General features: G+C 41.2%; 1 protein-coding gene across 1 annotated transcript in view; it reads right to left on the reverse strand.

Moving 5' to 3' along the window:
- Window positions 1-18,884, reverse strand: part of TTN (titin) — a 289,480-nt gene that overhangs the window by 32,964 nt on the left and 237,632 nt on the right. Inside the window, exons 275-277 of the mRNA XM_055119737.1 lie at window positions 1,769-18,874; window positions 691-987; window positions 6-593 (exon numbers count right to left, since the gene is read on the reverse strand). Of these exons, the coding sequence (XP_054975712.1) occupies window positions 6-593; window positions 691-987; window positions 1,769-18,874 (17,991 nt within the window). The remainder of the gene's footprint in view (window positions 1-5; window positions 594-690; window positions 988-1,768; window positions 18,875-18,884) is intronic.

The following is an 18,884-nucleotide window of genomic DNA, read 5'->3' on the forward strand; positions in this document are numbered from 1 at the left end:
CTTACTGTATGGTAGTTTGACAACCACACAAGCTGAATCTATGTGATCACTGATGCCAAAGCGGTTTTCTGCCTTGATACGGAACTGATATTCTTCTCCAGTGGTCAACTTCATTATTTTAATCACAGTTCTTGCAACTGTTGCAGACACTTCAGTCCATACAGCAGTACTTGTTTCTCTCTTGAGTACAATGTAATTGGTAACCTGACTTCCACCATCATACTTAGGCGGTTCCCATTTGAGAGTTACACTTTCTTCTGTTATATCACTAATGACAACAGGACCAGTTGGAGGACCAGGTCTGTCCAGTACAATGATGTTAATGAAAGTTTTGGTTGTTCCACTGGAATTGGAAGCAGTGATTTCATATTTGCCAGCATCAGCAGCAACACTTTCTTTGAGATTGATGGTTACATTCTCAGCAGTGACTTCTGTATTAAATCTCATGGTTGCTTTCAGGGGGACACCATCTCTTGATAAGGTCACTTTAGGCAGTGGTTTTCCAGAGATTGGAATGTCAACTTTAAGGTTTGAACCAGCTCTAACATATACAGTGTGACTTGGGAAGTTCTTCATATCAATTTCAGGTGGTTCTGAAAAATAAGAATTAGAATATGAGATGAAAACTTTTAAAATTAACTAAAATCTATGTCAAAACCAAATTTTGTCACAGTATAAAATTATGCATACCTAGCTGTTCTTTAACAAGAACAGGAAGCAGAAGTTCTCTTGGGTCACTTACACCAGCTTGATTTTCAGCAGATACCCGGAAAAAGTATTCCGAATTCTGCCTCAGACCAGAAACAATGTGATTGGTTGACTTTACCACTGCACATCTGACCCAGTTTTTCTGTCCCTTTTCTTGAGCTTCAACAATGTAATGTAGAATTCGACTTCCACCATCATGCTCTGGTTTCAACCAGGTCAGGGAAACACTGTCTTTCGATATGCTTGTTACCCCAAGTTTTTCAGGTGGGCTTGGTTTTTCTGACAAAGTAATAGAACAAAAGAAAAGGAAGATTATAAAATTGTTTTCTCTCACATAAGCTTTTCTGTATATCAAAAGAAAAATTTTAAATGATGCTATAGAGTTACTCTTAGTTGAGTTTTTCTTACTTTTTATACAACTGATTTGACTTTTGAGCTAACCCAAAAGTCAACATTTTATGACATGTGATGACATTCAAATTCAAATAACCAGAAAATGGTAGAATTTATACCAAATTTATTTCAAATAATGAAATAAAGCTATAAAAATGAGCAATGGTATGAATAAAACTTTTTTAGAAATTTCACCTGTCCATTTTTTGTGCATAGACAGTATATATGCTGTGAAATCCAATTATATTTAAGCATTAACTATTCAATTCCAGCTATATACATTTCTACACATTTTTAAATTATGAAAACTATTCTATTAAAGATCTACTATAACACCAAAGACATCATTTTGTGTTGTAGTATAAATTGCTTAAAGCAAACTAAAGTCATCAAGGACTAAACAATGACAAATTAGAATGATTCATATTATTTTCTTTCTTTCTTTTTTTGTTTTTAGGTCACATCCAGAGTTGCTCAGGGCTTAATCCTGGTTCTGTGCTCAGGGATAATTCCTGACAGAACTTGGGGAACCATATAGGGTATCAGAAATCAAACCCGAGTTGGCTGTGTGCAAGGAAAATACCCTAGCTGCTGTACTATCCATTCTAGTCCCTATTTTAGAAAAATTAATATAGATATGTCAATGGTTTTTGTTTTTAAAACATACCTGTTATTTTAACTCCTTCCTTTGTTTCAGCAGGTACTCCAACACCAAACTCATTTTCTCCAGCAACTCTGAAGTAGTAAATTGCCCCTTCTTGTAAGTTGGTAACTTTGTAGGAAAGGCGGTTACAGTTATTGGTCACTGAGACCCATGCTTTCTTACTGGCTTCACGTTTTTCTATGTGGTAATTCTTCACTTGAGCCCCACCATCATTTTCAGGAACATCCCAGGATAACACTGCAGACTCCTTGGTTACTTCTTGTACTCTGATATTGGCTGGAGGACCAGGAGAATCTAAAACTTTGACAACTAAGGTCAGAGAAGCAGCACTCAAAATATTCTGAATTGTTAATGTGTATTTTCCAGAATCATTTCTGTTGGCATTTTCAATTGTAAGTGATGTACGAGAGTCTGTGGAATCAATATAAGCTCTAGTGCGGAGGTCAGTATCTGGCTTACTCCAGGAGACATTGGGTACAGGTCTTCCTCGGAAAGGCACTGTCATGGTAAAGGAGGAACCAGCCTTGACAATCAAGGTCTTCCTCATATCACTGTCAAGCTCAAATACAGGCTCTTCTTCTCTTTCCTTTGCTATCTGTGGATCTGAGATATCACTGGGATCACTAGCACCAACTTTATTGATAGATCTTATTCTAAAAACATATTCAGCTCCTGTTGTTAGTCCACTTGCTGTATATTCTGTGCCTCTGAAGCTCTGAATGGCAGTTTTCCAGTCAGTTTCATCAGACTGTTTGTATTCTACAGTGTATCCAGTTACTGGGGCCCCACCATCAAACAAGGGTTTAACCCAACTTATTGTTATATTTGTCTTGCCGGAGTCCACAATTTTGGGTTTGGAGGGAGGTGATGGCAAAAACACTGGATCTTCTGCTCGAATTAAGGGAGTGGTTTCACTTGGAAGGCTTAGGCCAGCAGCATTTTCGGCAAATACCCGATACTCATATTCACATCCTTCTCGAAGTCCTGTTGATTTCACCCTGAGATCAAAAACTGGTTTTTTGTTCACACGAATCCATCGCAGACTATTTTTCTCTCGCCTTTCAATGATATATCCAGAGATTTCACTGCCACCATCAGTTTCAGGTCTTGACCAGCAAAGTGTCATAAAGTCTTTGGTGACAGATGTAACTTCCAAAGAGGTAGGTGGACTTGGGACTGTAAATGGATCCAGTGCCTTTACAGCCACACTCTCCAGGGGCTCTCCAACACCATATTTATTAACAGCTGTTACTCTAAAGATGTATTCATTGCCTTTGAGTAACTTGGTTACTTTACAAGATGTTGTCATTAACTGTCCTTCACATATTGTCCATGCAAGACGACTTGTTTCACGTTTCTCTACAATGTAATAATCGATATCTGCACCACCGTCTTCTTGGGGTGGTCCCCAGGAAAGAGAGCATTTCTCAGAAGTGAGACCATTTATTTCAAGAGGTCCTGCTGGTGGCCCAGGCTTATCAAGCACCTTGCAGTTGACTGCCATAGACCGAGTTCCTGCAACATTCTTCAGTGTAAGTACATACTGCCCAGTGTCTCGTCGGACACAATCTTTCACTGTTATTGAAGTAGTATAGTCAGTTGAGGTAATTTCTGTTCTAGCTCTTTCCTCAATTTCTACACCATCCTTGGCCCAGGAAACAACTGGTAGAGGTCGCCCTGCAATGTCTGCATTTATCTTAAGGACTTCTCCAGCTTTGACAACAATAACATCATGGAACTTAACATCCATCATAATTCTTGGGGCCTCAACATCATCTTTAACTGTAATAGGTCCAGTAGATTCAGATGGTTCGCTAATTGAGTCAGCAGCATTCCTTGCAAAAACACGGAATTCATAACGCTGATCTTCAGTAAGTTCAGTCACTTCAAAATATGTTTCTTGTATGTTAGTAAAATTGCACTTTAGCCATCTGCCATCTGGTAGTTCTCGACGTTCAATAATGTATCCTGTAATCTTAGCTCCACCATCATAAAGTGGTTTTGACCATTTAAGTGACACTGATTTTCTTGTGATATTTGTGACTTCAGGTTGTCCTGGAGGGTCGCAAGGATCTCTTGCAGGGACTGGTTCACAAGCTTTACTGCATTTACCAGTTCCAGCAATGTTCACAGCATATACTCGGAACTCATACATCAGTCCTTCATCAAGGCCACTAACTTTCATTTGAGTATCAGCAATGAGGATTTTATTTGCTTTTGTCCAAAGGATGCTGCTTCTTTCTTTATACTCAAGATGGTAACCAATTACTTGACTTCCTCCATCATTAACTGGCACTTGCCAGCTTACAGTCATGGTAGATTTTGTGGCATGCATGACCTTTGGAGTACCAGGAGGACCTGGGGGACTGAATGGGTACTCTGCAACAACAGGTGAAGATTCACTGTAGGAGCTCTTTCCATAGCGGTTTTCTGCACAGACACGGAACTGATACTCACTTCCTGTCACCAGACGAACTATTTTAATTGATGTTCTTGCAACTGCCTGTGAAACTACCTGCCATGTTGTAGAAGTAGTTTCTCTCTTTTCAACAATGTAATTGCTAATTTGGCAGCCACCATCATATTCTGGAGGATTCCAAGAAATGGATACATTGTCACAACTAACCTCATCGATATGAATAGGTCCTGGAGGCCCTGGTTTATCGAGGACAATCACAGTAATAGGAATTGTTACGGATCCAGCACTGTTTGAAACACATAATTCGTAAGTACCAACATCTTCCCTTGAAGCTTCCTTAATGGATAGGGATGTGACAGTTTTTGAAGAAGATACATTAACTCTAGTTGTCTCCTTAAGAGTTTGCCCATCTTTTTTCCAGCTTACAGTGGCTTGAGGTCTTCCTTTAAATGGAACATCAATTTTAAGTTGGTCTCCAGCCTTTACATTGAAAGTATTGAAAGGAAGCTCCACAGAAGGCTTTATTTCAATATCCTTTGCAATTACTGGCACTCCAAGTTGTCTTGGGTCACTTCTTCCTTTTTCATTAATAGCAGCTACCCTGAAAATATACTCTTCCCCTGCAGTTAAGCCATTTATAGTTGCTTCTAGAGTCTTAACTTGTGTGCAAGTGCTCCATTTTTCACTTCCTTTAGTCTGCATTTCAACTACATAACCAGTAATTTTGCTGCCACCATCACTTTCTGGTTTCTCCCACTTAATTGTAGCTGTGTTACGGGTCACATCAACAAGTGTTACTCTTCCAGGTGGGAGGGGTGGTTCTGAAGCTTTCACGGGTTCGGTTGTTTCAGTTGGCAAACCAATCCCATACTCATTGGCAGCCAAGACTCGGAAGTAGTAAGAACATCCTTCTTGTAGATTTTCAATTTTAAAAGTATTCTTAGTGCAGTTGCTTGTCACGGTAGCATATGCTTTTCTTGTAGTTTCTCTTTTTTCAACGATGTAGTTTTTAATCTTAGCTCCACCGTCAATAAGTGGTGGCTCCCAAGACAATGTGACTGAGTCTTTTTTAACTTCTCTTACAGTCAAGTTCTCTGGGGCACTTGGTGAGTCAAGAACTCTGACATTAACAAAAACAGTTTTGGATCCACTGCTATTTTCAAGTGTCAGATTGTACCGACCACTGTCAAATCTGGTAACATTATCAATCACCAACATTGTATACGAGCTTGTCACCTCAATCTGGGCCCTCTCAGTGAGAACACCTTCAGCCTTTTCCCATTTAACTTCAGGTTCTGGCCGCCCTTTGATGGTAACAAATAAGCGTAAAGTAGCACTAGCACGAAGAATTACCACCTTTCTGAGATCGGCATCAAGTTCTATTTCAGGTGGTTCTAGTCTCTCTTTAGCAGCAACTGAACCAGGTATAGTTGCAGGTTCACCTACACCTTCAGAATTAATGGCACAAATACGGAAGTTATATTCATTATTTTCTTTAAGCTTGGTCACTGTGAACTGTTTTCCTTGCAATCCTGTTGGTGGAGTGCAAGTTGTCCATTCATCGGCAGTGGCTTCTTTTACCTCAACAACATAGCCCTTTACAGGTGCACCACCATCATAAATTGGTTTATTCCATGCCAAGGAGACAGAAGATCTGGAAGTATCTGTCACTTTCGGATTACTAGGTGGACCTGGTGGATACAGAGCATCACAAGCACGATAGAAAACAGATGGCTCACTAGGCTCACCCACACCAGCTGCATTTTCAGCAGCAACTCTGAATTCATAGGAATGACCTTCAGTGAGACCAGTTACCCTGAATCTGAGGTCTGTTAATGTTTTCTTGTTGCATTTGGTCCATCTAATACCTTCTTTATCTCTTTTTTCAAGAATGTAGCCCTCAATTTGAGCACCTCCATCATCCACTGGGCGTGCCCATGTCACTACCATAGAATCCTTGGCGATTGCTGAGACTTCGGGTGCTGAAGGAGGACCTGGTGGTTTGTATGGGTTACAGGCTATAATAGGCTCAGATTCCAAGGGCTCCCCAATTCCGTATTTATTCACAGCCATGACACGGAAAATATATTCGTTTCCAGGAAGAAGTTTAGTGACTTTGTAGTTAAGGGCCTGTACCTCAGTTGAAACCTGGGTCCAGGAGAGTCTGCTTGTCTCTCTCTTTTCAATGATGTAGTGTGAAATATCAGCACCACCATCTTGCAGTGGTGGGTTCCATGCCAGGTAACATTTTTCAGCGGTAACCCCAGAAACTTTCAGCGGTCCTTCAGGAGGTCCTGGACGATCAAGAACCTTTACAGTGATTGGTATAGATTTTGTGCCACCAACATTGCTGAGTTTCAGAATATACTGTCCCCCATCAGTACGTATACAGTCTTTAACAACCAGTGTTGTTTTCTGAATAGTAGACTTAATTTCCATCCTAGCTGCTGTTTCTTCAAGCTCTTTTCCATCTTTAATCCAAACAACATCAGGTATAGGTTTGCCACGAATATCAGCTTCAAGGACAAAAGTCTCTCCTGCATGAACAACAATGACATCTCTATATTTTGGATCCAGTGAGGCATCTGGTGCATCAATTTCATCTCTTGCAGTAATGGCACCAGTGCTTTCAGATGGTTCACTAAAGTTGCCAGCTGCATTTCTTGCAATCACTCTAAATTCATATCTTTCATTTTCTACAAGTCCACTCACTGTAAATTCAGTTTCTAATACATTGGTGAAGCTGGCTTTCATCCAACGACCATCAGGTAGATCTTTCTTTTCCACAACATAACCTGTTATTTTGCTTCCACCATCATAGACAGGTTTCTTCCACTTCAGTGTCACACTATTTCTTGTGATAACAATAGCTTCAGGGCGACCAGGTGGGTCACAAGGATCCCGAGCAACATAACATTCTGATACTTTGCTAGGCTTTCCAATGCCAACAATATTTTCAGCTGAAACTTTAAACTCATACTCAAGGCCTTCATCAAGCCCAGTTGCTTTGAATTTTGTGTCTTGAATGGGAATCTTATTCAATTTGATCCATAAAATGCTATTCTTTTCTTTCTGTTCAAGATGGTAGCCAATAACTTTGCTACCTCCATCATTAACTGGCTCATGCCATTGCACAAGCATTTGATCTTTTGAAACTGATGTCACAAAAGGTGTTCCAGGTGGCCCAGGTTCTTTAAAAGGATACTGTACTATAACTGGTTTAGAATCCAGAGGGATACTTTTTCCATATCTGTTTTCTGCAAAAATCCTAAACTGGTACTCAGTTCCTGTTTTCAGTTTGGTTACTTTAATTGTTGTTCTCGCAACTGTTGCTGATACCATTTGCCAAGTGGTGCTAGTTGTATCACGCTTCTCTACAACATAGTTGCTTATTTGGCAGCCACCAGTATAGGATGGAGGTTCCCAAGATATTACCACAAAATCTGCACTAACTTCATCAAACCGAACTGGTCCAACTGGAGGACCAGGCTTTTCCAAAATGATAATACTGAGATTTTCTGTGGCTGTGCCTGCACTGTTTGTTGCTGTTATGGTGTATTTTCCAAAGTCATCTTTGTTACTTTCTTTAATGTGCAAGATAGTTGAAGTAGCTGTCTCCTCAACATTTACTCTTGTTGTCTGTCTAAGAGACTCACCATCCTTGACCCATGCAATTTTAGGTCTCGGTCGACCAATAACTGGAATTTCAATTTTAAGATCTTCTCCAGCTTGGACACTGTATGTATTAAATGGTAACTTAAGACTGGGCTGTATAGTTAAGTCCTTGGCTATGACAGGAACACCAAGCACTCTTGGATCACTTTTTCCTTTTTCATTGTAGGCTTTGACACGGAACTGATATTCTTGTCCAGAACTCAAACCAGTAACAGTTGCATTGCAGACTTTGGATTCAGCCACAACACTCCATTTTTCAGTTCCTTTAGGTTGCATTTCAACAACATACCCCAGAATTCTACTACCACCATCATGTTCAGGTTTTTCCCACATCAATGATGCACTGGTCTGGGACACATCAGTGAGGGTAACCTTTCCTGGGGGAGAAGGAGGTTCTGCAGCTTTCACAGCATCAGTGGTTTCCACTGGAACACCAACTCCAAATTCATTTTCAGCCATGACTCTAAAGTAATAAATGGCTCCTTCTGTAAGATTTTCAACTTTGAAACTTGTTTTGCTACATTTAGAACTCACATTAGCATATGCTTTTCTGGTGGATTCACGCTTGTCAATAACGTAATTCTTGACTTTTGCACCCCCATCGATGATGGGTGGTTCCCATACCAGAATAACTGAATCTTTTTTCACTTCTTTCACTGTCAAATTCTGTGGAGGTCCTGGGGTGTCAAGAACTTTCACAGTTACAAAAGCAGACTTAGATCCACTGCTGTTTTCCAGCTTGAGAATATATTTTCCAGCATCATTTCTATCACAGTTATCTATTGAGAGTTGGGTATAGTTTATTCCCTTTTCAATTTGAACCTTATCTGTGAATTCACCTTCCTCTCGGGACCAAGTGATCTCAGGTGTTGGACGACCTTTAAATGGAATGTGAATTCTGACAGACCCACCAGCTCTTACAACAATTCCTTTTCGTAATTCAGAATCGAGGTCAAGTTCAGGTGCTTCAAGTTTGTCTTCTGGTTTTACAGTACCAGGAACTGATGCAGCCTCACCTAACCCAATTTTATTGAGGGCACAGACTCTTATTTTATACTCTTGGTGTTCAACAAGTTTTGAAATTTCAAATCGAGTGACTCTCAGACCAGTCTGTGGAGTAACTATTTGCCATTCTTCTTCATCTGCTTTACATATTTCTACTACATATCCCAGGATCTCACTGCCACCATCATAGATGGGTTTGCCCCAGGCAAGTGTAATTGAATTTTTAGTGGTGTCTACAACGTGTACATTGGTAGGTTGGCCAGGTTTAAACATAGGATCACAAGCCTTATAATAAACTGTGGCTGGACTTGGTTCTCCAACTCCAGCAGCATTTTCTGCAGAGACTCTGAATTCATACTCATGATCTTCTGTTAATCCTGTTACTCGTAGACGCAGATCTGTGATGCGGCGTTTATTACATTTTATCCACCTAATGCCACTTCTGTCTCTTTTCTCTACGATGTAACCGATAATCTCACTTCCACCATCACTATCTGGACGGTTCCAACAGACAGTCATGGAATCCTTGGTAATGTTTGTGACTTCCAAGCTTTTTGGTGGTCCAGGAAGCACAAATGGATTTTTCATTAATACTGGTGCAGATTCCAAAGGCTCTCCAACACCATATTTGTTGACTGCCATTATACGGAAAATATATTCATTCCCTTCTAGGAGTTTGGTAACTTTTAAAGTATTGGTGACAACTTCTGTAGCAACAACAGTCCAGGCAAGTCGACTTGTTTCTCTCTTTTCAACAACATAGTGAGAAATATCACTGCCACCATCCTGAAGTGGTGGTGACCAGGTTAAAGTGCATTTTTCAGAAGTGACTCCAGTTACCTGGACTGGTCCTTCTGGAGGTCCTGGTCTATCTAATACTTTTACATTTACCGGGAATGACTTAGAACCTGCAACATTGGAAGCTCTTAATATATACTGTCCACCATCAATTCTGATGGCATCCTTGATAATAAGTAAAGCTTTGAAATCTGTGTTCTTTATTTCACACCTAGCAGATTCTTCAACTTCCTTATCTCCTCTTAACCATTCGATGGTGGGTAGAGGTTTTCCATAGACATCAGCCTCAAGCCTGAAGGTTTCTCCAGCATTTACCACAATTGTGTCTCTGAATTTTGGATCCATTGAAATTCTTGGGAGCTCAACCTCATCCTTGGCTGTTATAGGTCCTGTACTGTCAGAAGGTTTACTGATTGCTCCAGCTGCATTCTTAGCAATGACTCTGAATTCATATCTCTGGTCTTCAGTTAGACCTGACACAGTAAATTGAGTTTCAATGACATTTGTGAAGCTGGCTTTCATCCAACGACCCTCAGGCAAATCACGCTTCTCCACAATGTAACCTGTAATCATACTGCCACCATCATACACAGGTTTGGTCCATTTTAGAGTGATTTCATTTCTTTTGACAATTATTGCTTCTGGGGTTCCTGGAGGGTCACAGGGATCTCTGGCAACATAGCATTCAGAATTCTTGCTTGGTTTGCCTACACCAACAATATTTTCAGCATAAACTCTGAATTCATATTCAATACCTTCTTCAAGATTGAGGGCTTTAAACTGGGTGTCATGGATAATAGTTTTGTTGACTTTTGTCCACAAAATGCTATTTCTTTCCTTCCTTTCAAGATGGTAACCTATTACTGGGCTTCCGCCATTGTTGATTGGTTCATGCCATTGTACAACCATAGAGTCTTTGGAAATGGCATTGACAAATGGTGTGCCTGGAGGTCCTGGTTCTTTGTATGGATATTGGGCTACAATTGGATCAGATTCCAAAGCAAAGCTTTGTCCATATCTGTTTTCAGCAAATATCCGGAATTGGTATTCAGTACCTGTTTTTAGTTTTGTTACTTTGAGTGTAGTTCTGGCAACAGTTGCAGAAACAACATCCCATACTGTGGTGGTTGTATCTCTTTTCTGAACAATGTAGTTGGTGATCTGGCAGCCCCCTGTATACAGAGGAGGATTCCAAGATAATGTAATACTTTCAGCACTCACTTCATCAAATTTAACAGGTCCTTTTGGAGGATCAGGTTTATCTAGAGTGATAATTTCAAGAGATGCTGTTTTCTGACCAACAACATTAGCCACTGTGATTCCATACTGTCCACCATCATCCTTCTGAGTTTCTTTAATGCTGAGTACGGTGAGATCAAGTGAATCAGTAACATTGATCCTGGTTGTCTGTTTCAGTGGAAGGCCATCTTTAGTCCAGGTAACAGTTGGCTTAGGACGTCCAGAAATTGGCACTTCTATTTTCAAATCTTGTCCAACCTGCACACTGTAACTACTGAATGCAGGTCTTACATCTGGCTCAATGACAAGATCTTTAGCAATGATTGGAACTGCAAGGGACCTAGGATCACTTCTCCCTTTCTCATTTACAGCAACAACTCTAAATAGATATTCTTCTCCTTGAGTTAAATTAGTAATTACTGCTTCAAGGGACTTTACTCGGGCACATTCTGACCATTTTTCACTGTGTTTTGCTTGCATTTCCACAATATACTGAATGATTTTACTGCCACCATCATGTTCGGGCTTTGTCCAACTCAAGGAAACACTATTTCTAGTGACATCATCTACTGTTATTTTTCCTGGAGGTTGTGGAACTTCTGCAACCTTAATTGGATCAGCAGTGCGGGCAGGAAGGCCAATACCGTACTCATTCTCAGCTGTGACTCTGAAGTAGTAACTGCAACCTTCTTGGAGTTGATCGATTTTCCAAGAATTCTTATGGCAATTTGTTACAACTGCGGCATATGATTTTCTTGTGGCTTCACGTTTCTCAACAATGTAATTTTTTATTTTGGATCCCCCATCTAATAAAGGAGGTTCCCATGTAATTGAGACAGAATCTTTAGTGATTTCGGTGACTTTCAGATTAACAGGTGGACTTGGTGTGTCCAAGACTCGCACAGTAACAAAGGCAGATTTTGTTCCACTGCTGTTTTCTAGTGTGAGAGTATATTTTCCAGTGTCATATCGGTTGACATTGTCAAGAACAAGAGAGGTGAAACTGCTAGTGACATCAATGATAGCAGCATCTCGAATGTCACCATCCATTTTTCCCCACTTAACTTCTGGTGTGGGACGCCCTTTAATAGGAACAAATAACCTTAGGGAGCCACCTGCCCTTATATTTATAACTTTCCTTAGTTCTAAGTCAAGGTCAATATCTGGTGCTTCCAATTTTTCTTCAACTATAACTGGTCCAGGGACATCAGCATGTTCTCCAACTCCAGCTTTATTAACAGCACAGATACGGAAATTGTATTCATGTTTTTCTATCAGCTTCTCTACTTCTATATGTGTTTTATTGATTCCAGTTGGTGGAGTACACATTGTCCATTCGCCAACACTCACATCACATTTTTCAACAATGTATCCCTGGATTTCACAGCCACCGTCATATATTGGTTTGCTCCAAGAAAGGAAAACAGAAGATCTGGTAATATCTGTGACTTTGGGATTATTGGGAGGCCCGGGTTTATAAATAGGATCACATGCCTTTTGGTAAGCAGAAGGTGGGCTTGGTTCACTCAGTCCAGCAGCATTTTCGGCAGAAACTCTGAATTCGTAATTATGATTTTCTAGGAGGCCAGTGACTCTCAAGCGCAATTCCCCAATCAGACGTTTGTGGCATCTTGTCCATCGAATTCCCTCTTTATCCCTTTTTTCAAGAACATAGCCAAGAATCTCACTGCCTCCATCAGATGCTGGCCTTTCCCACACAACAATCATTGAGTCCTTTGTCACTGTAGTAATTTCTGGAGCCTTTGGCGCGTCTGGTACCACAAATGGATTCTTGGCAATTATTGGCTCAGATTCAAGGGGTTCTCCCACACCATATTTGTTTACAGCCATTATACGGAAAATATATTCATTGCCTTCAAGAAGCTTAGTAACCTTGCAGCTGAGAGTTTGTACATTGGCATCCACCACAGTCCAAACTAGGCGGCTAGTCTCTCTCCTTTCCACAATATAATTAATGATATCACTTCCACCATCCTGTAGTGGGGGTTTCCAAGCCAGTACACATTTTTCTGCTGTAATTCCTGATATGATGACAGGTCCTTCTGGTGGCCCTGGCCTATCAAGAACTTTGACATTTACAGTAACTGATCTCTCTCCTGCAACATTTTTGGCCTTCAATATATAATTTCCACTATCAATACGTACTGCATCCTTTACACTGAGACTGGTGGCAAAATCAGTGCTCTTTATTTCTAATCGAGCTGTATTTGAAAGTTCCTGATCACCTTTTATCCATTGGCTGGTTGGTATTGGTTTGCCATAAATTTCTGCATCAATCCTGAATAGCTCACCAGCATGAACCACAACTGTGTCTCTGAATTTTGGATCCATACTTATTCGTGGTGGATCTATCTCATCTCTTGCTGTTATTGCCCCTGTGCTTTCTGAAGGCTCACTGAGCACTCCTGCAGCATTTCGAGCTATAACCCGGAACTCATATCTATGATCTTCAACTAGGCCAGTTACTTCAAATTGAGTCTCAATAACATTGGTAAAACTGGCTTTCATCCATCGGCCTTCAGGCAATTCTTTCTTCTCAACAATATAACCAGTGATCTTGCTTCCACCATCATAGGTAGGTTTCTTCCACTGAAGAGTCACTGAGTTCCGTGTGACAATGATTGCTTCTGGCCGTCCTGGTGGATCACATGGGTCACGAGCTAGATAGCACTCTGATGCTTTACTTGGCTTGCCAATACCCACAATGTTCTCTGCAGAAACTCTAAATTCATACTCAATACCCTCATCAAGGCCAGTCGCTTTAAACTTGGTTTGAGGAATTGGTGTTTTATTCAACTTAACCCAGAGTATGCCATTTCTTTCCTTGCGTTCTAGATGATAGCCGATGACTTTGCTACCTCCATCACTGACTGGCTCATTCCAATGTACTTCCATGCTGTCTTTGGAGGAGAACGTTACATATGGTGTTCCAGGAGGACCAGGAACTTTGAATGGATACTGGGCCACAATAGGCTCTGAAGTGAGGTAGGTACTCTTTCCATACCTGTTTTCAGCTGCAATTCTAAACTGATATTCACATCCAGTCTTTAATCTGCAAGCCTTTATTGTTGTCCTTGCAACAGTAGCTGACACAATCTGCCAGGTAGTTGTGGAAGTGTCCCGTTTCTCTACAATGTAATTATTGATAGAACTTCCACCATCATATTTAGGTGGACCCCAAGAGAGAGTAATGCTATCTGCTGTCACTTCATCCATTTTAACAGGTCCAGTAGGAGGTCCTGGCTTGTCAAGAACAATAACATTAAGAATTTCAGTAGCCTCACCAGCAGTATTGGTCAGTTTTACTGTGTAATGTCCAACATCTTCTCGGCAGGCTTCCTTTATTGTCAATATTGAATTATTTTCAGTGCTTTCGGCATTTACTCTAGTTGTCTGTTTCAGTGGTATGTCATCTTTATGCCAGGTCACAGCTGGTGGAGGGCGTCCAATGAAAGGAACATCAACTTTTAGGTCTTCACCTGCCAGTACAGTGAAAGTATTAAACAGGAGCTTGAAGGCGGGAGGAATGACAAGATCTTTGGCAATCACTGGCACACTCAGTTGTCTAGGATCACTGATGCCCTTTTCATTTTGAGCTGAGACACGGAAAGAGTATTCTTCACCCTGAATTAATCCAGTGATGGTAGCTTCCGTGACTTTTACTGTGGCACATGTGGCCCACTTGTCACTGCCTTTACTCTGCATCTCTACAATGTAGCCTAGAATTCTGCTGCCTCCATCATGCTCGGGTTTTTCCCAAGACAACGAGACACTGTTTCTTGTGACATCCACTAAAGTTATCTTTCCTGGAGGTAGAGGTCGTTCTGATGCCTTCACCGATTCTGCAGTTTCAGCAGGCAGCCCAATGCCATATTCATTCTCAGCAAGAACTCGGAAATAGTAACTACAGCCTTCCTGAAGCTGGTCAACCTTCCAGGAAGTCTTGTGGCAATTTGTTGCAACTGTGGAATAGGCTTTTCTTGTTGATTCCCGTTTTTCAACAATATAGTTCTTTATTTTTGAACCCCCATCAATGAGAGGAGGCTCCCAGGTCAGTGTGACTGATGTCTTAGTGACTTCTTTTATCTTCAGATTCTGTGGGGGGCCTGGAGTATCTAGTACTCTAACAATGACAAATGCAGACTTGCTGCCTGAGCTGTTTTCCACAGTTAGTATGTATTTGCCACTGTCAAACCTGTTTACATTTCCAACAATAAGCAAAGTGTAAGAGCTTGTGGATTCAATACTAGCTTTATCCAAAGATTCTCCATGTTCCCGGGCCCATTTCACCTCAGGTGCAGGTCTTCCTTTGATTGGAACGAAGAGTCTTAGGGTGCAGCAGGCTCTGATTGTAACAACTTTGCGTAGGTCCGCATCCAGTTCAATCTCTGGAGGTATCATTCTGTCTTCAGCCTTTGGAGTTCCAGGAACAAGGGCAGGTTCCCCAATGCCTTCAGAATTCATGGCATAGATGCGAATTTTATATTCCTGGTTTTCTATGAGACCAGTAATGGTATAAGAAGTTGCCTTGAGCCCAGCAGGTGGAGTAACGATTTGCCATTCATCTTCCTCTGGCAGAGCAATTTCAACCATGTACCCTGTGATTTCTGATCCACCATCATAGATGGGTTTATTCCAAGCAATTGAAATAGATGATCTGCTTGTATCTAGAACACGGGGGTTACCTGGTGGACCAGGTTTAAACACAGTGTCACAAGCTTTATAAAATGGACTAGTAGCACTTGGTGCACTAACTCCAGCAGCATTTTCAGCCATAATTCGGAATTCGTATTCATGACCTTCTGTAAGTCCAGATACTTTATATCTTAAATCAGTAAGAGTCTTTTTGTTACATTTCACCCATCTTTGCCCGGCTTTATCACGCCTTTCCACAATATAATTGATGATTTCACTTCCTCCATCAGAGTCAGGATGTCCCCAGCAGACAACCATTGAATCTTTAGTAATGGTTGTAACTTCAGGATTTTTCGGTGGATCAGGAGGTCCATAAGGATCCACTGCAAGTACAGGCTCAGATTCTAGTGGCTCTCCAACTCCATATTTATTTACAGCCATGACACGGAAGATATACTCATTGCCTTTCAAAAGTTTAGTAACCTTCAGTTTTAGTAGCTGAGCTTCTGTGGCTACATTGGTCCATGCCAATCTGCTAGTTTCACGCTTTTGTACTATATAATGATCAATGCTGGCACCTCCATCATCCAGTGGTGGCAACCATGACAACACACATTTTTCTGATGTCATATCAGATACAGCTAATGGTCCTTCAGGTGGGCCTGGTCTATCCAGAACTTTGACATTGAAAATATGTTTAGCAAAACCACCAGGATTAGTTGCTGTAAGAATATAGGCACCACCATCCCTTCTTGATGAATCCTTGTTTATCAGATTAGTAGAGAAATCAGCAATTTTTATTTCTAGTTTTCCTGTGCCTTCAAGGTCTTTTCCATCTTTGGTCCATTCCATTGTGGGAGGTGGACGACCTGAAACATCAGCTTCTAATTTGAATGCTTCACCTGCTTTTAATGTAATTGTGTCCTTAAATTTAGCATCCACCATTATTCTTGGTGCTTCAATATCATCCCTGCAGGTGATAGCATCTGAGGGCTCAGATGGGGCACTAACAGCACCAGCAGCATTTTTGGCAATCACACGGAATTCATATGCAGCATCTTCTGTTAGGCCACTGACTGTAAATTCATTCTCCAAAATATTGCTGAAGTTGGCCTTTAGCCACCGTCCATTAGGAAGGTCTCTTTTTTCAACAACATAGCTGGTAATTTTAAAGCCTCCAGTATATTCAGGCTTAGCCCATTTCAGTGACACGGTATGTCTAGTAATATTTAGAGGAATTGGTTTCCCAGGTGGGTCAATGGGATCCAAAGCAAACATAGGTTCAGAAGGCTTGCTTGGCTTGCTTTTGCCTGCCATGTTTTCTGCGATTACGCGGAACTCATAAGCAATACCATCTGTAAGTCCACTTGATTTGAAAATGTTGCCTGGTACTAAGGCTTTGCTCACAGTCTGCCAAAGAATACCATTCCGTTCTTTTCTCTCAATGTGATATCCTAAAATGGGGCTTCCACCATCAGAAAGAGGCTCATGCCAGCTTATTGTCATTGAATCCTTGGTAACTGCAGTTACCTGAGGGGTACCAGGAGGGCCAGGAACCTTAAATGGATAATTGGCAACTACAGATGCTGATGTGATGCCTGGCCCAACACCATACCTATTTTGAGCTTTTACGCGAAACTGGTACTCCATTCCAGTAGTGAGACGAGTGGCTTTGTAAGTAGTGCGAATAACAGTGGTTGCTAACTCAACCCATGTAGTACTGTCAGTCTGTCGCATTTCGACAACATAGTTGCTTATTGGCACACCTCCATCATTCTCAGGTGGCTCCCAAGAGAAGGTTACAAAATCAGATGAAATTTCATCAAATTTGATTGGACCTGTAGGCGGCCCAGGGATATCATGAACTTGAATGGTGACAACATCACCAACCTCTCCTACAATGTTCTTTGCTGTTACTGGATAAGGTCCACTATCACTTCTCACACATTCACTGATATTTAAAATGGTTGAAGTGGCTGTATTTTCAAAATTTACTCTCTGTGTCTGTCTAAGAAGCTGGTCTCCTTTCTTCCATGTAACTGTAGGCTTTGGTCGACCAAGCACTGGGATTTCAACTTTAATGTTGTCACCGGCTCTGGCAATAACTAATTTCTGATAAATACCACGGAGATCCAATTCTGGAAGCATTGTCTGCTCCTTCACAATAACAGGTCGGCTTTCTCTAGGGGCACTTCTTCCTGCACTATTTACTGCCATTACTTGGAAAGTGTATTCTTCCCCTTCAGTGAGATTCTTCACAACACATTCCAACCCCTTCACCGTGGTGATATGGGTCCACTGGTCAGAACCTTTCCTTTGGGCTTCAATCACATAGCCAGTGATCTTACTGCCACCATCATGCTTTGGTTTAGGCCATGCCAGACTAACTGTGCTCTTGGTTATGTCCATAATGTTAAGGCTGTCTGGTGGTAATGGCGCCTCAGAGGCTTTTACAGGTTCTGTTGTTTCTGTCGGTTCACCAATTCCATATTCGTTTTCTGCCATCACTCTAAAAAAGTACTCACAGCCTTCAGACAAGCCAGTCACTTTGTATGTGCATTTATGGCACTTAGTGGTGGCTGTGGAGTAAGATTTCCGTGTTGCTTCTCGTTTCTCCACAATATAGTTTGTTATACGTGAGCCTCCATCTATCAGAGGGAGGTCCCAGTGTAGGGTAACACTGTCCTTTGTGATATCAGTAGGCCTCAGGTTAAGAACAGGTCCTGGTGTGTCCAAGACTCTGACATTAACGAAACCACTTTTCTTTCCAGCAGGATTTTCAACGGTCATTACAAACTTGCCGGTGTCATATCTGTTACACTCTGGGATAATCAAAAGAGTAAATGATTCTGTATTTTCAATATTAGCTCGGCTTTTAAGATTAATGCCATCTTTGGTCCATGTCACTTCAGGTGCAGGGCGACCTTTAATTGGCACAAAAATTCTAATACTGAGTCCTGCTCTAACAACGAGTGTTCTTTGGAGCTCAGCGTCTAGTTCAAAATCAGGTGCCATTTCTCGATCAACAATTTCAACATCAGGAATCACTGCTGGCTCCCCTACACCTGCATCGTTGATGGCACAGATTCTAAAATTGTATTTTTCTTTAGTTTGGAGATCAGAGACGACAAACTGAGTGATTCTGAGGCCTGTTCCTGTTGTGTCTTTAATCCAGGCATCATCTCCAACTTTTTGGTGCTCTACAATATAGCCAGTGATTTCAAGTCCACCATCATAATGAGGCTTGCCCCATGCTAAGGAAGCCGATTTCTTAGTAGTATCTGTGACTCGTGCATTTGAAGGTGGTCCTGGAGGATCTAAACAAGA

Source organism: Sorex araneus, chromosome X (assembly GCF_027595985.1).
Source record: "Sorex araneus isolate mSorAra2 chromosome X, mSorAra2.pri, whole genome shotgun sequence".
Taxonomy (NCBI): Eukaryota; Metazoa; Chordata; class Mammalia; order Eulipotyphla; family Soricidae; genus Sorex; species Sorex araneus.